Below are 23,763 nucleotides of genomic sequence, written 5' to 3'. Positions count from 1 at the left end.
GTCGTGACGATCGTCGTTTAGTAATCTTCGTTTTAGCTTTTTGAAATGTGGGAGTCACTAGATTGCAACTCTCATTATTGGTTGTGAAGACCATTGATCAGAGTTTTCATCGATTGTCGTGAAGGTCATTGAATTATAGCCTTCTGGAAGTCGTCGAATTGTAACCTCCATTATTGATGTTTGATGGGGATAAACTCTCTGTTGTAATTTTTTAGACAGCCTACAAAGACACACTGACTGGATCCCATACATCTGTATGAATCAACTCTAGCTTCTGAGCCTTAGGTGGCCTTCCACCCTTCTGAAAACTAACCCTCTTCTGCTTCCCAAAGATACAGTCTTCACAAACCCCGACTTCCACGGTGTCGATCCCGGTTAGCTTTCCTTGTGAATGCAAAATCTTCATCCCCTTCTCGCTCATGTGCCCTAGCCTGTTGTGTCATAGATCTGTACTCTCTTTGCTAGCTGCAATTGCGAGGGTGTCACTCGCATGTAAGGTGAGATAGATAGTTCGTAACTTGTTGCCTCGAGCAACTATCATCGTACCATTGGAGATTCTCCATGAATCCCCTGTAAATGTTGAAACATAGTCTTCTGCTCCAAGCTGTCCCACCGAAATAAGATTCCTCTTCAGCTTTGGTACGTGTCTCACGTTCTTTAAGGTCTACTTAGAGCCCTTCATCTGAATTTGTACTTCACCCTTTCCAACAATATTACAGGGCTCGTTATTCTTCAAATATACTTTTCCAAAGTCCTCTGCTACATAATTCTGAAAGAATTTCCTGTTAGCAGTGGCGTGAAAAAAGGCTCCTAAATCGATGACGTAAGAATCCGAGTCGCTATCCATAGCAAGGATCAAGGCATCCTGCACGATATGAGCCTCCTGCTCACCCGCATCCCTCTTTGGACTTTTGCAGACCGAAGACATATGGCCCTCCTGGCCGCAGTTCCAACATTTCCCTTTGATAGGCCTAACCTTCGAGTTTGGCCTCTTCTTCACTGATTTCGACCGATTCCTGTTCTGGTTTTCTTTTTTCTGGCTTCTGCCTCTCTGGTCGAAGTTTAGAGCTGAACCTGAACCTTCTGATTCGGACGATTTCCTTCTAACCTCCTCGGATAGAATCATGCTAACAACCTCACTCAGCTTCAACTTCTCCTTCCCCACCGAATTGCTGATTGCCGTCACACAACCTGCCCAACTATCCGGCAACTGCGATAGAATCAATAGAGCTTGTACTTCGTCATCAAATGTGATATCCACGTAGATAAGCTGATCAACAATCGTGTTGAACTCGCTGAGGTGCATCGTGAAGGATCGTCCTTCTGCCATCTTGAGGTTAAAAAGAGTTTTGACGAGATGTACCTTGTTTACTGCCGACGGTTGCTCGTACATCTTTGCGAGCGCTTCCATAAGCCCCACCGTCGTCTTCTCCTTCAAAATATTATGGGCTACTGATTTGGCGAGCGACAACCAGATTTGCCCTAGAGCCTTCCTATCCAGTATCTCCCAATCACCATCTAACTCCTCCTTCTTCTTTCTCTTTTCCTTGCCCATCAACAGGCGATACAAGTCATTCTGGTACAGATAGTTCTCCATCTGCGGCTTCCAGTAGGCGAAATCTGAACCGTCAAACTTCTCAATCTTTGATTTGATTTCCTCTGTCATGGCTCTCTTTCACACAAATTGCTGAACGAAGCTCTGATACCAGTTGTTGGGGATTTGAAATAATCAAATCAAATCCGTACCCTTCCGGATCTTGTGTTTGAGAGTTGAGCAAGAAAGAAATTTACCACAAATCAAAGATAAAAACTTGTAAGCAAGAAAGAAATTCACCACAAATCAAAGATAAAAACTTGTAGGAAAGTAAACAAGAAAGAACACACCAGATTTAACGAGGTTCGGCAACGTGCCTACGTCCTTGGGAGCCACACCATATAATTCTTTGATTACTTGAAGAAGATTACAATGCTTGCAATTGGTCTCTCTCTCTCTCTCTCTCTCTCTCTCTCTCTCTCTCTAAGATTTCTAACCTCAAAGAGCCCTCAAAATCCTTTTTTTCGTGCTCTTTTTCTCTCTTAAACCCTAAAGGGACGTGTTTCTATTTATAACAAAACACAATCCTAAACAGATTAGGATTCTAAAACGAGTCTGCCACACCCTGGTGTGGCGCAGACCACACCCATGACAGACATGACAGATTCTGCCACACCCTGGTGTGGCGCAGACCACACCCATGACCTGTCTTGAATTTTCATGCAATTGTTGATTTTGATTCTAAGTTTGGGTCTCCACTCTCAAGACCAACACGTCCCACCCAGTCTGCCCAAAACTACCCACCCAGCACCCCTTCTTCACCAACACAAGTGTAAACCGACAGCACCGAACCGAACCGTATTAGTTCGGTTCGGGTCGGTTCTCTTGAGATCGTCGGTGCTTTTCAGTTGTCAATTTTTTTATCGAAACCGACCGAACTGACCGAATGCCCACCCCTGGACGCCTCTACATGAGATGCTTACTTATGTCAAGGGCTACTTGAGTTCAAACGAGAAACGCGTTTCACCGTTCCAATTCGTTTCCGACGTCATCCAAGCTCCTCAGTCCCCCTCGCGTGCTGGTCCCATATTAAAGGAACATTCCTATGCCGAATAAAAGGCAAGGGCATTCTCGTAATCATACCCTTTCGCAGATCGCACCCGGATATTTAGCTTCCCAATTAGTCGCAAACTACCTTGTTGCTCGCTGTCTTAAACAAATCAAACTATCGCGAGAAGCTCGACCAGCTCCCCACCCAAAATCTCATCTCCGTCATCAACGGCCAACGCCTTCCCACGTCAGCACACGGTCGTCTCCAAAGCTAGAGCTTTTGCTCTCTCTCTCTCTCTCTCGCCCACTCTAATCTTCAACGGTGATCGAGATCGAAATCGAAACCCTCGATGATTGATTCTGCTCTCAGATGGCCACTCTAATCTTCAACGGTGATCGAGATCGAAATCGAAACCCTCGATGATTGATTCTGCTCTCAGATGGGATCGTTAGAGAGCGGGATCCCGTTGAAACGAACTCCGCTGCTTCGATCGTCTCCTTCGAGCGGGAGCAACCGATCGTTCTTTCATCGGCCCGTTGAAACGAACTCCGCTGCTTCGATCGTCTCCTTCGAGCGGGAGCAACCGATCGTTCTTTCATCGGCCGAGATCTCGGCTAGCTCGATTCCTTCTCTTTGAAAAGGTCGATTACATCCAATGGATTTGCACTGCTGCGGCCTTTTTCTTCGTTGTGATCCTGTTTCAAGCTTCTCTTCCTGGTTCCGTGGTGGAGAAATCTGGAGGTGAGGTTGAGGAGAGCGATGGAGCGATCTTGAAGGGGATTAGGGGTTTGGATTTTGGGGAGGGGATAAGTTTTATGCCGACGAGGTTGATGGAGAAATGGGAGAGAGAGAGGAGAGAGGCGAATGCAACGAGTTTGGGGAGGGAGGTGAAGAGATTTGGGTTGAAGAGGCCGAAGATTGCGTTGGTGAGTGATTATTGGATTAAAAGCTTGGGTTTTGTGGGGTTTTTTTCAGGGTTTTTTGAGCTGATCTTATTGAATTTTTATTTTTTCTGGTGCAGGTGGTGGCGGGGCTTTGGGCTGATGGGGTGCAGTTGGAGATGGTTAGTGTGGCAGCTGCTCTGAAGGAGATTGGATATGATATTCAGGTATGAAAATATTTGGCTGGCTCTTCAGATTTTCTCGTGGAGTTTGTCGTTTGAAGTAGATTTCTAGCTTCCCATGAACTGATGCATAATGTGGCATAATGTAGAGATCACTTAGGTGAGTGTCTAGTCCAGGAAAAAGTGTTTTAGTTAAATAGATTGGATTGTGAATTTAGATGTCTCTGAAAGTTTGCGGAGTGGAAAGAGATCTTGAACTTCACAGGATCTGGAGCTCGTTGAACCAAATTGGACCGGGTTTAGTTATGATCAATTTTTCTCTCTCTTTTGTTTCTGAAGAAAATAATTTTTCCATGAGCTCCAGAGTTGAATGTTTACTGATTAGTAGTAGATCGATGCTTCGTGGAGAAGATCGCTGATCAACTAGACATTAGGGCGTCTAAAAGTAGATATTAACTCACACTTCTAAAGTGACGAAATATAGACCCAGAAACTGGCAGATAGTGCCTGCTTCTTGTGGTTGTGAGAAAAGCCACATAAGTTTTCTTTTGCAGCCAGGAAAACATTTTAGTGGACTTCCATTGAAGGAGAAGAATGAATGTGAATAATTGTAAAGTTTTACAGATTAATCATCAATTAGCACTGCACTTTGAGTCAGACTCTGAACTTCGACTATTGTTTGGCAACTTATTGTCTCCAAGACATTAGACATATGGACACCGCGTCCTTAAAACTGACATCAAAGCAAATATAGACCTATGTTGATGGTCAGAAAAGATCCTTCTTTTCAGATATATATTTAAATTCTTTCCTGTTGGGTTATCTTCACAAGCTAAGATAAACGCATGACAGGCATACCGAAGATTTACAGGTTCTTTAGCATTAGTTTCCTTACAAGCGCCTTAGGAGAAGACTGAACCCTGGCAATTACTCATGACACAAACAAAAACCTCTTCCCAGAACCTAGGGTGATTGCTTTTCTCTTTGCATTTTGGGGGTGTTGAAGGAGGCTGTAGGGAATATTTATAGTATTTTTGTGACCTGCTAGTGGGAAAACTTAGTGTTCCCTGACCCTTTTCCAACTAGGAAATCCTACTACTTTCTCACTCTTCCTGAGGAGCGATCTCTGTGAGGTGATTGTGTGACCGACAAATGGGTCCATAAAGGGCTTCGTTGGAGGCGGTTGTGGGTTAGACCGGGTCATAATTCAATTGGGCTCGGCCCTCACTTCTAGAAATATATATTCTTCCTCAAACTCCAGCAGCATATTTTGACTTTACAAAGTGCAGCAATGCGCATATTACCTTTCTTATGTTGCTACATTTATATATTAGTGACATGCCACTGCAATTTGTGCCACTAGTGCTCATAGAAACTCAAAAATGTGCCTATCAGTTGTTTTCTCTAGTGCTTCAAATTTTTGAGGAAGCCTTAAGTTTATTTATTCATGGAAACTCATAAGATAAGCCTATCCATTGTTGCACCAATGGATTCAATGTTTAGTGGACCATACATTTGGTTACAAATTCTTTCTTGAAAAGTGACACCACCTATTACCTGAAATGTCTTCTCTATGTGCCATGCACAGGGTCTAAGCTGCATCACACAGTTCCTACTAGCCTAGACATTCAACCTACCTGGGTAATTGTCCATGTTTGTAATTAAAACATTTAGGAAATGGTTGCTGGTGTTATGTGTTTTTATTGGAGAAAGTGTTATTGGGATAATAGAATATGTCTGTTTGTTTGAGGGACAACTAGGTATTAGACAATCAACCAAATGTTTGAGAAAGCAATAAACTTCCTTACAGTTTATTCTATTACTGCAAATGTCATTGCAATCGTGTTATGGTTTGAACTGTTGTTTTTATTGTATTCGTAACAACAACAACAACAAAGCCTTTATCCCAAATATCGTCACGGATTTCATGATAAAAGCTGAAAGAAAGAAGTTTATATGGATTAGCAATCCTAATATTCAACAAAAATAATTTTTTTCCTAAATTAATTGGTTTCCTCATCCATTAGTGGTGGTAACTAATAGAAAGTAGCCACCGATAGAAGAGTGGATTATGATGTATGTCCGAAATTGTTACTTCTTTTCTTCCCCCTTCAGGATCAAGTCATGAATTGTCACTTGCTTGGATAATCAGAACAAGCAGATCCCAGATTTACCCTTTCGCCTAGTTTTATCATTTGTGAGAGCAAGCTGAAACCTTGAGGAGGCAATAATATCCAAGAATTCTCCTTGCTGAGGGGATCTACTGCATAAATAGGTCAGGCAAAAATCCTGTAGCTACCCTTGTTTGTGGGAGGGATTATGGGAAAATGGTGGCCATTCTGACTTGTTCCGTGCGTAGCTCTGCTGCTGTTAGGCTGCTATTAGTAGGGAGGTTGCTTTTCTAAGCCTAGGGGCTATGTTGATGTGGGTGCGGACATGGACACTGGTGTAGATACGAGACACTATAAATTTGTAAAATGTAGTATACGGGGTCACGACTATATATATACTTATTGAAATTAATAATATATGAGATCGATATTGTTTTTTATTACATTTTATGAGAACTAAGTCCATATAAATTTTTTATGTTTCTTTTATTGAGTAGATTATGAATTGAAAAACTGCTCACTTTTGCACTAGATATCCAAATCATCATCTAAAATCATACTTATGAACATGATATGGGCTGAAATGAACCCGATCTGAGTTCAGCAAGTTGCATAAATTAGATGTGAAGTGTAAGATATTTGTCCAAGAAGTGCACCACGAGTGTTTTAAACTAAAACATGCACCACGAGTGTTTTAAACAAAAACATGTATTGTATAATTGGGCACATGTCTGCATAAATATATTTATATACTCAAGAAGTGTCCGACGTGGACACGGGAGTCAAGATGAAGTGTCCAGGTAACCTAGCCTAGGGGTTATATGATCTCCTTTCTGGTGGGATAACTTCAACTTTGCTTACGTACAATAGGACGATTTAATATCAAGGTATTACCCATTGACTATGAATCTTGACTGCCTTTTAGTTTCTCGTAGTTATATATTATTTGTTCGCATTATGCAGGTTTATTCACTAAAAGACGGCCCTATTCATGCTGCTTGGAAAACTTTAGGGATGCCCTGCATTATCCTGAGTATGGACATCAAATGTGAAGTAACTGTGGATTGGTCGGAGTAAGCTATTTAGCTATTACTTTTTGAGATTAATCTTTCATGTTATTGAGTCACTTTTGCTTACATGTTAACAATATGCAGCTTACCAGAAAAATTATTGTTTGATCAAGTTTTTAAAAATTTATTGTTTGATCAAGTTTTTTTTAATGTTTTCTGCAGCTACAATGGAATTATTATAAGTTCTATTGATGCCAGACCGGCAATTTCATGGTACATCTTCCACCTTTGATGCTTGTTTCTTTTTTCACATTCTTTATGTGGAATTTATGATATAGTGTTACTTTTATCAGCATAAGACCTAGAACTCTTTTGCATACAGTTTTAAGGCCTGCAATTTCACGTATAGTAGCATTTTTTATCTCATGTTATGTGACTAGGGTTGAAACAGTCTGGTTTTGGTTCTTCAGAACTTCATATGTAATCTATAAACATATTCTTGTTCTGTTACCTCTAGCTAGTCAAACTTGTTTCTTGTTATGAGAATGCTCTCGTATATGCCATCTTCACCTTTATTATCATAATTCAAGAATCCATTGAAAAGTCTGGTCGTTTTACACTTCTAGTGAATTTGCAAAGTTTGAGATGTTAATTATTGTATATGTTGCCATTTTGACACCTAAAAGCTCCTGGGGGATAAATTCATATGAACTAGTAGTTAGTCGTTCCTTTGGCAGTTTGCCTTATCGGAAAGAAGACGAGCAGTTTCCATGGGTTTTAGAACTCCTGAAAAATGAATGGCCCCAAGAATATCCCAGAGCACAGTAATGTTGATTATTCAGTATGCTGGCCTTCAGCAAGCAGGATTATTGTCGCCATAGATGAAGATAAACACACATTTCTTTCATGAAAGAGTCCATTTTTGCTGCCTTCTTGATTATGTGCACTCTTTTTGTTGAAAGACACTTAAGTTCTTGAGTGGAATTGTGAAGGCTCTCAAGCAGTTATCTGCTTCATTCTACATATGCAATGAGAACTGGAATTTAACATATCAATAGGAAGTTCCAGAAGAACCTTTAGCAAGCAAGAAGAGATGTGTTCCTAGATAGAGATGATTAGCTGTGTTTTAATGAAAATTTGTGCTTGAATCCTGATCCTGTGTGCTCTTGACGACAGTGAATTGCTCTATTATTTATACATTTTGTTTGTTGGTATTATTTGATTTTTCTTGCTTTGGTTAACTAACATCAGTTGAACCAGAAAACTCCTTAGGAGCAGAGTTCTTGCAGCTGATGCTCAACTCCTGTCTTGATGATGAACGTTTTATGTATGCTTATCTGTTACTGACATCATTCAAAAGAGAATATTAATGTAACTCTACAGTCTTTTGCAGGAGCCTTTCAAATCAATACCTGTTATATGGATCATACATGAATATAGTCTAGCTCTTCATCTAAATAAATATACTGCAAATGGTCAAAGTCCACTCATCAGCGATTGGAAGCAAGCTTTTAACAGAGCAGCTGTTGTAGTATTTCCAACTTATTCTTTGCCGGTAATATGCACAAGCAGTTCGTCTTTAAGAATGTAGGAATTCCGGTAAAGCTGTGTGGTTAATTTGTTTTGTATATGTTAATTTCTTTCTTACAATCCAGGTGATGTATTCAACATTTGATGCGGGTAATTATTTCGTTATTCCAAGTTCTGCTACTGAAGCATGGAGAGCAAGGGTTTTATTTCCCGTGCAAAGTGGGCATGATCTGCGAGCTAAAATGGGGTTTGGAACTGAGGATTTTCTCATTGCTGTTGTGGGAAGTCAATTCTCATATAGTGGCATGTGGTTGGAGTATGCACTAGTCTTACAAGCATTGGCACCAGTTTTCAAAGAGATGACTTCTGAAGGCACTTCTTATATTCCGTTAAAAGTTGGAATTTCAAGTGTGAATTCATCTGATGCACACAAGATGGCTCTGGAGGTTGCAATATTATTAACGTTGTTAGTTCTTAATGTTTATCGCTCTTGACCTTTTTCTTTTCTCTTTGTGCTTTGTGGTGTCTGTTTATTCGAGGTTGTTTCTGTAGGATCTGAAATAGATACACTAGAACACTAGAGGGGGGTGATTAGTGTTCTTTTAAAATTTATGCAAAGTAGATTATAAATTGCAAAGAAAAATGACAATCTCAGAAATTCAATTATAAATTGCAAAGAAAAATGACAATCTCAGAAATTCACAATCACAAACACAAGGATTTATACTGGTTCCACCAATCCGGTGTACATCCAGTCCCCAAGCAAATCCCGCTTGAGAGTTTTCACTATGATTTTGAATAAACTTAAAAAATCAAAAAACAAACCTGACCAATTTGCAAGTCCCTGCAAATTGCAACACCAATTGACAAACACCTTGCCAATTTGCACACCAATCTCTAAACCAAGAGATTAACACCTCTCACAACTTGAGAGAACTTTTGAAGCAACAATTTTAATTCCTATAAGCATTGATTTGTAGTGTAGTGTAGTAGTGGCTTAGGAATGATTCTAACTTCTATAAATTGCCTAAACAATAAGTATTTGAATAATGTTCAAAGGCAATTTCAGAAACTTTTCTTTTTCTCAAAATCTGAATATTTTTCACTTGAAAAAATGCACAAAGATCAAAGCTTATGGGTATGTAAGTCTCTGTATTTTTTCTGAACTGATAACCTATTTATAGCCCTTGAAAAGATAATTTTTTGAACTTTAAAAACGTTTAAAAACGGCTATAAACAGTCACAAATTCAAACTTTGAAATCTGAAAAAACTGTATCTGTAGTCGACTACAATACAGATTAGTCGACTACACTGAGTTCAAACAGACTCTGTGTATTCAGAAAATTTCTCAGTAGTCGACTACAATGCTCATTAGTCGACTACACTGTATTTTGACAGAAACTTATAAAATAAAATTTGCCTTCAGTAGTCGACTATATTGTTGATTAGTCGACTTGTGTGTGTGTGTGAGTGATCAAGGCTTGTACAATAATTCTAAGTAAAGAAATTGTAAAATACATTTTCTCATATGTTCTTCATCTTCTTCACTTCATAATGCCTTGAAATCAACTTGCACTTGTTCATATTTTGATATTGAAATCTGCATATAAAAGTTAGTGCATTTGTATAACACACATTGTATAAATTGTTATCATCAAAATACTATCATGGAGATATGATATTCAACATTCTCCCCCTTTTTGATGATAACAAATAATTTATGCATAAGTATGTATTTTATAATCAGGTTTAAACATAATGAAATAATCATACTTACTCCCCCTGCATATATGCAAATTTGAGTCTATAACAATACATAACAATACATCTATTTCTCCCCCTTTGTTATCAACAAAAAGAGGAAAATATTTATGCTAAACATGACATTATTTCTTCAACATGAGCTAAAACTTCAAACAAATCATCCAGGTTATGAACATAGTCCATAACTTCACCCATCCAAATAGGTAGGCAAAGACTTGCCATAAAAACCAAAAGTTCCACAATGTTCATCACCATGATCTGTTTAAAATATGTAGCACATATATTAACTAACCAAACATCATCATAGATAATTAAACACACAATCAACATACTTGACATAGTAGCAACATAAATAACATATTACATAAGTCCTAACATCTCACAACTACAAAGTTTTTGATACTTAAATAAAATAACATAATTGTTTTGAAACTTAACATAAAAACATCCTAAGGTGCTGGAGGAGGTTGCTGTCGTTGAAAATATGCATTAAGCTTTGTGTCCAAGTCTTCAAACTTCTTGATTAGCTCTTCTTGATTACTAATGATATATGAATTCTGAGAATATAGAGCTCTTTGACCAGTTTCAAGTTCAAGAATACGTGCACTTATAGTGTTGTATTGCACGTCTGAAAAGCATGAGGGTTCTGTAGAAAATGGTGGTGGTTGACTAGAAGAAGCTCCTGCTTGAGTTGAAGATTGTGGAATATCTTATGAAATTTCTTCTTGAAGAGGTTCATTTTGAGGATTTTGTTCTTGAATTTCAAAATTTGTCAACTTCATCCTAGTTAGGGCATTGGAATCAAAGAATTTAATGGAACGGACAACAGAATTTTCAGATTGGAGATCCACATGAAATTTGTCAAAGATTTTTATTAAAAAGGCACCATAAGGAAGAAATCCTCTTGGTATAGTCAGAAGATTATCAAAGTAAACTTCAGCCCAATTAACTTGGATATTTCCCATTATAGCATATAGAGCTTTTGCTAAATCTAGGGAAATGAAATAAAAACTCTCAGTTTTTGAAAATAGGTTATAAGCTAGGATTCGTGCAATGAACCTAGGAATTGGACGAAGTTTGTTTGAGTTATTTAAAGGTTTGTCATATCCAGGAAGAAATATATGATTAGATAAAAGATCAGAATCATTCATCCTAACTGACCTAAGAGAAACTCCTTGATAAGGAATATTAAAGATTTTTCCAATTGACTTTGTAGTTAAGTCAATCTCTATTTTTTTAACAAGAATCTTAAGTTTTTCAGAACCACCTATAGTTCCCACACGTTCTATATTAGTATAGAACAGTTGCACAAGAAATGGATATGTGGGTTTTTTATTTTCAGCAGAGAATAATTCAAGCAATCCCATATTTTTAAAATATGACCAAAAATTTCAGGGAATAAAATCATCAAATTTCACAAATCGTCCTGGAAGAACTTCAAAAGATGATATTTTGTTAAATTCTTCTAATAAATCAGGACTTTTTAAATAAATGATGATTTCATCATTGACAAAGGTATGGGTTTGCTTAGCTTTCTTAGATCTAGACATGATGAAACAAATAAATAGCCAAAAATTCAAAGATCAAGTTTAGAAATATACCCCAAACTGTTTGAAACCCTAGATTAGTCGACTTTAGCTTGGATTAGTCAACTACTGATCTTGAATGCTTTGACAGATATGAAAGAAAATTGAAGAATTTGATGAAGAATTTGAGAAGATTGAAGATGCCCTAACCTGGAATCGACAGATCTGAAGGGAGGAAGAAGATAGTCGGTTTTTAGATAGGTTAGTGGGTAGTTTTTAGATTTTTATTTTATCTTTTAAAATAATTTACAATGTATGGTTCAGATTTGATAGTGAATTAAATGTAGGGTTAAGATTTGATCTTATATATGTGGCTAGGATTGATAGAGTTAAAAATCTATGGTTGAGATAAGTTTTACTTAACTGAAACGGCTATTGGGTATTGGGTTTGAAATTAAATAAAAATCCAATAAGCTTTAAAACTGTAAAACTGAGAGTTCAGAATCAGTAGTCGACTAATAGTAAAAGTAGTCGACTACACTGTAATCAACAGAAAGATGATTTTAAGTTTTTAACTCAGAGTAGTCGACTAATCTGTATTGTAATTAGTCGACTACTAAGAGTAGAAATTATGAAATAAAAGATTTTTATACTCAAGTTTTAACTATAATTCTAATGGTTAACATAGGGGATTTCTATAGTTAGTGTATTCTAATATTGTGTGTGTGCGTGTGTGTGATCAAGGCTTGTACAAAAATTCTAAGTAAAGAAAATGTAAAATACATTATCTCATATGTTCTTCATTTTCTTCATTTCATAATGCCTTGAAATCAACTTGCACTTGTTCATATTCTGATATTAAAATCTGCATATAAAAGTTAGTGCACACATTGTATAAATTGTTATCATCAAAATACTATCATGGAGATATGATATTCAACAGTTTCCTTCTTTCGTTTCAAAATTTTGATATAATTTTATATTCATTTTTTGTAGACCATGACTTTAAAAGTTGGTTATCCGGGAGGCAGCGTGCAGCTTATTGCTTGTAACACCAATGAAATTAATTTCCTTGGTACAGCTAACCTTGTGATATATGGGTCATTTCTCGAGGAGCAGTCCTTTCCACCAGTTTTACTGCAAGCTATGAATCTTGGAAAACTGGTTGTTGCTCCTGATCTCAACATGATTAAGAAGCATGTGAGTGTTAATTAGGAACATTTCTTTTATCCTTCTCATTCTACTTTTCAGCCTAGCTCCCCCTCTCTCATGTAGACAGGAAACTGACTAATCTCTAAATAATCTTTAGATTAATGACAAGGTAAATGGATTTCTTTACTCGAAAGAAGATGTTGGCATGCTGAAGCAGATTTTACTTCAAGCAATTTCAGGAGGAAACCTATCTCCTTTGGCCCAGGAGATAGCAGCAGTTGGCAGAGAGCATGCCAAAAACTTAATGGTTCCCGATACAATTCATAGTTATGCATCATTATTGGAAAATGTAATCAAGTTTCCATCAGAAATTGCTACTCCAAAGGCTGTTGAAGATATGGCTTCAGGAGTAAGAGAAGAATGGCAGTGGCATCTATTTGAAAATTTCACAGATGTAAACAATTTGAATAAAGCTTTAGAAAATTATGGAATGGTGGACAAGATTGAGGAGCAATGGAATCAGACCCATAATGAAGGTTCTACTAGTACCTCACGGGTGGATGAAGCTTTCTCCTCGATAACTTGGGAAGAAGAAAAGATGATTGAGGCGGTAAATGCAAGAAAGAGAATAGAAGAAGAAGAGGTTAGATATGCCAATTATTGCATTTTCAACTAATGATTTTCCCCCTTTTCTAATAGTCATTTGATATCTTGTAATCTGTGAAAACCTGATGTAGTTGAAGAGCAGGACTGACCAATATCATGGAACCTGGGAGGACGTTTACCGTAATGCTAAAAGAGCTGACAGAGCTAAGAATGAATTACATGAAAGAGATGACAGGGAGCTCGAGCGGACAGGTCAGCCCTTGTGTATATATGAGCCTTATCTGGGGGAAGGAACCTGGCCTTTTCTGCATAATACATCACTATATCGTGGAATAGGTTTGGTAAGTTATCATCACACACAAATACTTTGTGAGACATTTTCAGCCTGAAGTAAACATTTATGGCACTCCAGATATCTCTGGTTGTCACATTATATTTATTTAGTTTCCAAATATTTCAACTACACTTAAGATATCAAATGATCGACTAAATTTAAAGAGTAGACTGTCAATGGTCTTCTTATTACTTGGTTCATGTTCTTTGTATTACTCTATGTCACCTGGGTACTTCTGTCATGAAGCTGTACCCGTAACCGTGCCTTGCCCGTACCTGGCACTTCTTGGACAATCCTTAGGTATATGCATACATCTATTCCATGTACTTAATTATACAATACATGTTTTAATGTAGAACGCCTGTAATACACTTATGTACCCTCCACTTTTACATTTTTTTGAAACTTATTGGACAATGGTCAAGTTCATTTCAGCCGTAAAAACTATGATTCTGAAGGGTCGTTTGCTTATCTAGCATATAACTATGATGTTTCAGCCATGCCCCCTACCCTACCTTTCATAAATTAGCCATGTCCCTTGACAGTATCCATGCCAATGTATTAAATATCGGTCGATAAATCAATATTATCGACGATTTATTGGTTTTTGGGACCTTCCGCTATGATAAGTTTGATTTTAAATCGGTTATCGTTTATGGATGTTTATCGGTGATAATGCGGCGATAAAATGAGTTATTAGCCGATATTGTCGGCTCAAAATATTAGAATTATCAGCCTTTGGTTTGTGTTTGGATGTTTAAGAATTATAAACTATTTGTTGCTTTTGGAACTTAGTTGTTTGGTGATTAACTTATGTTTATTTATGAATATTAACATGGCTCATAACTATTAAATCTCAACTTAGTAAATTAGTTTATAATCTCATGATTACACAATAATTATGTTGATGATTCTTCATTTTTTATGTTATCTTGTTAGTTGCTTGTATGTTATTCCATTTTTACTAACTATGCACTCGAATGGTTTCATCCTGTAATCAAGAAGCAAGTTTTTACCATTGGTTAGTGATCCTAAACATGATTATTTACATTTTGGTATGCTTATATTTCATTAAGTATGGTTAGATTACATTTTAGGATATTATATTATGTATATACACCATCCGGTAATATCACTCCGATAAATACTACTTATCCCCGATATATCCCCGATATCCACTATCCGATATGGATTTTGACCATATGATAAATCCCCGATAACCGATATTTAAGACCTTGATCCATGCAACTTAGCTATTACCTGTTCTCTTTTACCTGCTTCTGAAATTTTTATTTGCAGGTTTTGCTATTTACCACCAGCTCTTATGATACTATGTATGTTAGTTATAATAATTCTTCATACAAGTTACATATTGATTGTCATCAACAGCTTTGGATTAAGTTAAAACTTACTATGACTGCTATTCATTTGTCTCTGTTCTTAATTTTAGTACTCTAAAGGCCGTAGACGAGGGGCAGATGATATAGACGCTTCGTCTCGGCTCCCACTCCTTGTTGATTCATATTACCGCGATGTCCTTGGTGAATATGGAGCATTTTTTGCTTTAGCTAATCGAATTGATCGCATACACAAGAACGCTTGGATTGGGTTTCAGTCTTGGAAAGCAGTGGCAAGAAAGGTATATTTATGCATACTCTTTTATGACAATCTTATGTGATAATGAGTTTACTAGCATAAACCTCACTTTCTTGTTTTTCAACATGCACACACTACTGTTCAGTTAGCGGATGAATAACTAACTCTGTTTCCATTATTTAGGGTCAGGTTGAACTTTTGGTTCTTTTTCTAGATGAATATAGTTACCTGGAATTTAGGATCATGTGGTGGTTGGGCTCACAAAATCATAAACTCTTAATCTGGTCAAGCGTGCATATGGTAGAATTGGGCTTAAACCTAATAAAACATGATTGATATCAGATCATATAAATTTAGTCAAGTATTTCGGTCTAAGTTATAAAATCACAAATCAAAATTAAACAGTTCCTAAGTAAATGGACACATTGCAATATTAACTATAGTCCCAGACCTGATCCCCTTTAACCTCCATGCTTCATATTGTATCTAAAATTTATTGGTGTCATATTATTTATTCGTTTATTTCATACTATGAACACTTCTCGATATAACCGACCATATTGTAGATATCATCTGAACATTTACTGTTTTTGTTATTTAATGAGAGAAACGACCAGTTGAGATGGTTAGACCACGTGCAACAGGGGCACACTGGATGCACCAGTTAGAGAAGCGATAAAAATTAATGGGGAGGGAAGAGTAGAGGCAGGCCAAAGAGAACTTGATTAGAAATAATTAAGATGAATATAGTAGGGAATAGTTCATTCAATGGAGCTGATGATCTTTAATAAAATTCAATGAAAGAATATGATTCATGTCGATGACCCTTCAAAATTAGGGATAAAGGCTTTTTAGTGGTCGTTAATGTATTTCAAAGTAGTTTAGCAATTGCAAGCATATAGTGATCTTGGTTTTATATTGCTCAACCTGAGGGAAGGAGGAATAGAGTACGCCTATGAGAACTTGGTTGGAAACTATTAAGAAAATTGTAATGATATATACTTGATGGAGGCAATACCCCTAAATAGAATTGAACAGAAGAATGTGATTCACGTCGGAGACACTCAAAAGTTTGGATAAAGGCTTTGTTGTTGCCATTGTCATATTTTAATGTAGTTTACCACTTGCGAGCATATGGTGAAGTTTTATATTGCTCGGGTTGAGGCGAACAACACTGCTCTTAAGGTTTAGCCCAGTGTCATCATGTTTGATTTCTATTTCTTTCTATGGACCAGATAAAAAATGTCCTGGCGAAAAGCAATATTAAGATAAAAAAGTCCAAGGTCGTGAGTATTATTTTTTATGACCATAATTATGAAAATAACAATTAAGAACTGGAATACTTGTCTTCTTGTGAATTTTTGTTTTATGTATTAATTTAAAATGAATTCTGGTCTACAATGGTTTGTTTCTGAGTAACTGAATAATTATTTTAGTTATCAAGAATCCTGAAGCCAGATGATTTACGGAGAGAGTGTAATTGTTTCTTGTAATTGGCATAGGAAATTGTTGTTTCCTAACAATTGTAATGGCAAATATCTGCTTTAACTATTGTTTCTTATCAAAGCTATTGCATGAACTGAGAAAGATATCTGCTTCTGTTAATTACAGGAAAGCCTATCTGTGAGGGCTGAGGCTGCACTCCTTGAGGACATCCAAGGGAGAAGGCATGGGGATGCCCTTTACTTTTGGGTTCGCATGGACAAGGATCCAAGAAACCCTCTTCGACAAGATTTTTGGTCTTTCTGTGATGCCATAAATGCTGGAAGCTGCAGGTCCGACTATCTTTTTACATTTGAACTGCTTTTTCTTTCAAAGAAACTCAATAATGTTTCCTTCCATCTAGCAAAATGAACTTTAATGACTTACAGGGAGAATTGTGATGTTTGGCTTTAGACAATAAGTGGGTCCACTGCCTAACATTTTAATGTGCGAAGGAGTTTTGTGACGTTCCCTTTAAATATGTCAGCTTTTGGAAGAAAAATACAGCTTTCCAGCCATATATGATGTCCTCACCTGTCTTCTGTTACATCAAAACTTTGAACTTGTGGTGAAGGTTAGAAGTTAAAATTTCAAAGATTAATATGTCCCTGTGGGATGAGTGCCCTTCTCATGGGACTGCAACATGAGCTATTTTGCAGTGTTAACTTTTTTTGCTTTGCTTCTAATGTGCATATGGTGGGATTTGAACTTGGATTGCTATGATACCATCTCATAGTCATTTAATCTGTACAATTTTCACGAGGTAGGAATTCGGTAAGCTACTCCCATGATCACTATTTCATTGGGTAGGAATTTGGTACAGTTTAGAGGGTTGATGTCAAGTTGAAAGGAAGCGTAAAAGTTTGCCAAATCTTTGATGTAGTTCTGTGCTCTATAGTGGACCTTGTTTTAAAGGGGAGAAAAGTTTCAGTTATGGTAATGGTATACCTCTTTTTTGTATGTTTGACAATTTCTAGAAACAAACTTAAGTTAAATATGTTAGGAAGCAAATGGTGATGGTTGTTTAGAAATGTAAGCTGGATAGCTTTTGAGATATTTGCAAAAACATCATTCAAATATGAGACATCCAAATTTGCGAGTGGACCTCGTGTAACGTAAGAAAAAGAAAATGTTTTCGAGGTAAGAAGTTGCACCTACTTTTTTCTTTCCGTATTAACTTTAGGAACAACATAGTGTTTCTTTTTATTTGGTTTGGTAGTCTAATGGGACCAAAGAAGACACCTTTGGACCTTGAAAACAATGGTACAATAAGGAACTCCTTGCCATGAAAATTACCCAAATTAAGGTGGATATTTTAATTAAAGTCAATGGAAGTAGGGAGAAGGGAAAATGAAACGAACTAGTCTTGATGACCCAAACATAACATTGTTCTCTTCGGCAAAATGAAGTCGCCCAACTTTTGCCTGCATATGGAATAAAAACTCAATAAGGGTTAACGTTGCATGGATACAGGTATGGGTGCTGGCATGGATGTGGGTACAGGACACCGCAAATTTGTAAAAGATAAGGTACAAGGACACGACTATTTAGATATTTATATACGCATACATATAGTACATATTGAAATTAATAATTTACGTGAGATCAATATTGGTATTCGTTCACGTGTTATGAGACCTAAAATTCCTATAATATTTCTATGTTTCTTTTATTATATGGATTATAAATTGGAAAACCATCATTTTAAAGCTAGATACCTAAATGACCCTTTAATAGTTCAAAACTCAACCTATGTTCAACGAGTTTTAAGAAGTGGGTGTGAAGTGTAGAATATGCGTCCAAGAAGTGGGTGTGAAGTGTAGAATATGCGTCCAAGAAGTGTATGAGAAGTGTTCTAACTTAAAACATATATCACATAAGGAGTATAAGCCTGAATGAATGTATTCATATGTGCAAGGAGTGTCCAAGGAGTTTACGAATACGGGTATGGTTACGTGCCGGACACGGATAGAGCTTCAATTAGGAGTACCCAGGTAACATAGCAAACAAGTATAGCTTCTAATAAATTGTATATCATAAACATTTGGGCAAGATTATAGGGATATTTCACCTTTAGGTTAGGCAACTCAATTTTGAAATGCATTTTCATCAATGAACTAAAACTGAAATAAGAGAGAATACTTCGTGCTCTGACGAAGTGTAGAATAGGTTATCATTTTTTTTCCTTTGAAGTTTTTTGTCTGTGCTTTACAGTCACATTAAATGCTCCTCTATGCTTTTAATTCTTTGAAGGTTTGCTGTGTCTGAGGCTCTTCGAAGGATGTATGGTATAGACCTAAAACATAATTTGGATACATTGCCGCTAATGCCGGAAGATGGAGATTCTTGGTCTGTCATGCATAGCTGGGCTTTACCAACAAGGTCTTTCCTCGAGTTTGTCATGTTCTCGAGGTAAGTTTATCAATTATTGGTTACTAAATACTCTTTGTTGTTTGATTTTGCTAATCCATGTCCCACAGGTGCTATATTTGCACTTAAAGCATTCTTAAGGTTTGCACCAACTTGTATGAGTTATACAACATGGAAACTGAATTATAACATCTTCAATTGACGGATGGATCCTTGAACATATATAAAGATCTTCCAAAACTCGCATGACATCACTTAAAAGGTTTTGATATGTAGTCATATGTTATCCTATCCATGCCAGGCGATTGTTGGTTGTAGGATGTCTACTCTTTCTTCATTGTCATTTTAGTTTTAGGTTTTGTTTCATGACCAGCTCGACTTCATGGGAATTAGATGACGATCCTATCTTGAGGTAGAATCATCCTCCATCAAGAGCTAGGCGTACTGACCAAGGCCTAGTTCTTATGAAATCATATCATTCACCTATTTATGGCTCTTTCTAGATTTTTTAAAAATAAATTATTGAATGAAATTTTATTGGATTTTTTTCTTTTAGGAATAAAAAACAAACTAAATTTGTCTTTAGTTGGTCCGGAATATTAAGCAAGGTGTAACACTGGACATGCATCTTTTGTTTCTCTCTCAATAATCTTACATTCTTCTACCATTTTTCAGGATGTTTGTAGATGCCATGGATGCTGAGATGTATGACCAGCACCATCAAAGTGGTTATTGCTATTTGAGTTTAACAAAGGTATTCATTCATCTGAGTTGCTGCATTGTCACTGCATGTGACCTTACTGATCAAATTCCTAGTAGACCAGCCAGTTTGGCACTGTTAACTTAGAAATTAAATATTTTTCTCAGTGAATTGATAGTTCTTCTCATTGATTCTAACAGGGAAACCACGTGTAAGTCACATACTAGTATCTATTGAACTAATGATATGCTGCCTGAGCTTTACTCAATTACTAGTATTGAGTGTGTGACCCATCCATAATCAATACAAGTTGCAAACAAAGATCTTAAGCCTTCTACAAAATGAGTTTATGTATGAAATGCACAGAGAAAAGGTGAAATATGTATTTGTAAAGCAAACGAATGACATGCATAAAATTTAATTAAAAATTTTAATAGGTATTCAAGCTTAGAATTTGGTATAATTATTTAAAGCAATTAAGTTAAAACGTTATAAGGTTCTATCAAGTTAGAACCTTAATCTGGTAAAGTTTTCAAAGAGTTGGAGGTTAACTTCATTATGTGGGTAGATGGCCCAAGCTGGGGCGTGCTTAAGACGTGCTCAAGACTAGTGTGTAGATATATGTCTGGTGTCCTTGTCCACATAGCAAAAAAACTCATCTCAAGGACTATTCTTTCTGATGATAAGGTTTTTCTGCCTGTTTCTAGAAATTGCATGATGCCTCTTGTTTCCTTTTTGTAGTTCTAAGTAGTTATCAATGTTATCTCTCTGCTTTTTCTTTAATTTGGCGCTGATTTAATGGTCTCTTAAGTATTTCATACCTTATGCGTTGTTTGCACAATCAACTTCCACTGAATCCTACACTACTGAATACCTCAGGACCGTCAGTGCTATTCTCGTGTACTTGAGCTACTCGTTAATGTGTGGGCATACCACAGTGCTCGTCGGATGATAAGTGTGGATCCTGAGACAGGCGCAATGCAAGAACATCACAAGTTAAAGAACAGGAGAGGTCACATGTGGGTCAAATGGTTCTCTTTTGCCACTCTCAAGAGCATGGATGAAGAGTTAGCAGAGGAATTGGATGTTGATCATCCTCATAGGCGATGGCTCTGGCCTTTAACCGGTGAGGTATTTTGGCAAGGAATGTATGAGAGAGAGCGAAACATGCGCCATCAACAGAAAGAAAGGAGACGGCAACAGAGCAAAGATAAGATTCAAAGAATAAGGAAGCGGGCTCGCCAAAAGACTCTGGGAAAGTACATAAAGCCTCCTCCAGAGACCACTGGTGATTTAAATGCAACTAAAACTCACTGATCATTGTTTGCACTGATTAACTAATTCTTACTCCACCATTTTCTAGTTCTTTTCTTCTTTTGTTCTCTTTCTTCCCATTGAAGGATTTGTGTCCATGTGATTAGTTTGTATTCTTTCCCTCTTCAGTTTTGTGTAGATGTGCATCCTCAGTGCTACTAAGTATTGGATCATAAGCAATGGTTATTTGAAATGTAAATCTTTATTCTTTTCTTTTTGTTTGTTTCTCTCAGTTTTAAAATCTTTTGATTGACCGGCACAAATTTTGTAGTTCCAGTTCTTAAATACTTGTAGATGCTTTCAGCATCATTTAACTTTTAGTGAACCTCTTTGGCAATATTTTGTTCAAGTTAACGTTCGAGCTATTTGATTGCTGGAACAATGTGATCTTGTGACGGGTTTTGGGTTGATATCCCTTTTTCTGCATGATTATTATTTTTTAGTTTTTTTATTGGAAAATGAACTGAAAAGAGGAGGAAGAATGGGCGAATGGGTCTCTTTATCTTGGAAACTGTTTATTGTACATCTAATTTAGATCACACTTTTTTTTCCCATACATATGATTGTTGACATTTCTCCTCTCCAAATCTTATTTAATGTCTCGTTTGGTACGTGGGAACGGAGTGAAGTACACAGGAATATGGTTAAGTGAGAATGAGATGAATGTAGGAATGAAATGCTATTAATATTAGAAAGGAATGCTTATTCACGATTAGAAAATTAAGTGGAATCTTTAAGAAGGGTATATTCAAAAATTATTTTTTTATTTTTATTTTCACTTAAATGGGAATATAAATTTCTTGATAACTCATTGGGAATAGCAATTCTCATATTAAGTGGGAATTTATGAAAAGTGAGAATGACATTTCTAGCATTCAAATATACATTATGTATGGCAATCATGAATGAGAAGTTAGAATTGCATTTTACTCTCACTTATTCCCGCATACCAAACAAGGCATAAGGTTTGTATGCAACAAGTCTATTTGCCTCTTTAAAAATAGATGCTTGAAATTTTCATACACAAAAATCTGTATATTCTCAATCAACAGTGACACACTAAAATCAACACTCTCTTTACAGAAACTAGAGAAAGAATGCTTAGATTTAAACCATGCAAATATACAGAATGCAAAGAAAAGAAAAATGAAGAAACCATAGCCTAAATCTGAAGGGGGGAAAAGCCAATTTTCATCCAAGAGCCAGATAAAAGATCAAATGAAGAATCATAACAGACTAATCAAATAACAGACTAACCAAACTCACTAATCAAACTATATGATAAAATTTAAGAATCTAGCGTGTTCACGCTAGAATGTACTCTAAAATTTCGCCAAATAACAATAGATCAACTAAAGAATCATAACAAACTAATCAAACTCTATGATAAAATTTAAGAATCTAGGTTGTTCACACTAGAAATGTACCCTAAAATTCAAACTTCTTTTTATAGAGAAAGACTGCTAATACTTAAATTCAACCGGTGACACAAAAATCAAAGAAAGCAAGAAAGAAATAAAAATCACAATTCTAAATTCAAACCTGCATCCAAATTGAAAGAACAAAAAACCACTACGCAGCCAAGAACCACAACAGAGTCATCAAACTCTATGGCCATAAGCAATATCTAACACAAACTTCTCATGATTCACGCATAGAGGAAGAACTGAGCCTTGCCTACACAAGAAATGTACCCAATCTTGAACCCAACATAACATTCTTAATTTCAATATTTACCAAGCCTCATTCCTCCTTTAATCAAGAACACTCACGAATCAGTCACCAACCAAAAACTTGTGCCCCCCAACTCAAAATAAGCAAAACTAAGCCTCAAAACAAGCTTATGCTTCGACGTGCTCTGCGCTCAACGGCCATTTCCCCAGTCACTCTCCTTCACCATTCTCACCCCAAATATCTCCTCCATCAATTCTCTCTGCCCAAAATCTCTCATCTCCTCCTCCCCTATCCTCTTCGCTTCCAGCTCTCGAACATGGAAAAACCCTCGAAATCTTAACCCCATGATCATACTTAACCCCCTTCGCCATTTCTTGATCCCAAAACCAACGAAACCCCAATCGAATCTCGTTTCTTCTCTTGCTGGTGGTGTTTTGTTTTTCTTGGTTCTTGTAGTGCTTTGAGGTTTGCGGTGCGGGTGAGAGCTGAGGATGGAGTTGACCCAATAATAATATTATTGGATGTGAGAGATTTGAATAGGAGATTGGAGGGAGAACAGATTGATGAGTTGGGGTCGGGTCGGGTTAATGGATCCAGATCCTCTTATTAATAAAATTGGCTCATAGCAGAGACCCAAGCGTGGGATCCATTGTGTGGGCTTTTGGTCTTGTTAGTAAATTGTTATTATATGTTGTATGAATTATGATCCCGAGAGAGCTTACCTAATGTTGTATTTATCATGAGCTAGATTTATCCTATTTGCATAGGTAAGATGGATCGCAATTATCCATTAAAAAATGGATTATTGTCATTAGGTAGCATGAAAATATGGAGATACTTAAAATTTTCTGATGTCTTGCAAAAAAAAAAATTTAATAAGCTTTTAGTTTTGCCAATATTTTGCTAAGGCTAATTCGCACTCACGTACCCTATAATTTCCCCTAT

General features: G+C 36.7%; 1 protein-coding gene across 1 annotated transcript; it reads left to right on the top strand.

Annotated features, from left to right (window-relative positions):
• Window positions 2,737-21,481, top strand: LOC109843964. Its single transcript, XM_020412962.1, has 16 exons — window positions 2,737-2,929; window positions 3,000-3,082; window positions 3,153-3,511; window positions 3,607-3,693; window positions 6,723-6,832; window positions 6,992-7,042; window positions 8,153-8,324; window positions 8,425-8,745; window positions 12,587-12,790; window positions 12,900-13,385; window positions 13,480-13,689; window positions 15,133-15,321; window positions 16,890-17,053; window positions 19,014-19,172; window positions 19,806-19,884; window positions 20,710-21,481. Exons 2-16 carry the CDS (start codon window positions 3,025-3,027, stop codon window positions 21,145-21,147), a joined length of 3,087 nt encoding a protein of 1,028 aa, XP_020268551.1. The 5' UTR covers window positions 2,737-2,929; window positions 3,000-3,024; the 3' UTR covers window positions 21,148-21,481.

The sequence above is a fragment of the Asparagus officinalis genome, chromosome 5 (genome assembly GCF_001876935.1).
Source record: "Asparagus officinalis chromosome 5, Aspof.V1, whole genome shotgun sequence".
Lineage (NCBI taxonomy): Eukaryota > Viridiplantae > Streptophyta > Magnoliopsida > Asparagales > Asparagaceae > Asparagus > Asparagus officinalis.
The sequence above is the reverse complement of the archived record's forward strand: the minus strand, read 5'-3'. Positions and strand labels throughout refer to the sequence as shown.

Bases quoted from the DNA above. Each gene is read 5' to 3' on its own strand.
- LOC109843964 (XM_020412962.1), top strand. From the start codon at position 3,025: ATGGGATCGTTAGAGAGCGGGATCCCGTTGAAACGAACTCCGCTGCTT. The intron at 8,746-12,586 runs GTTGCAATATTA...CATTTTTTGTAG, and splicing joins CACACAAGATGGCTCTGGAG to ACCATGACTTTAAAAGTTGG. The intron at 13,690-15,132 runs GTAAGTTATCAT...TCTTAATTTTAG, and splicing joins TATATCGTGGAATAGGTTTG to TACTCTAAAGGCCGTAGACG.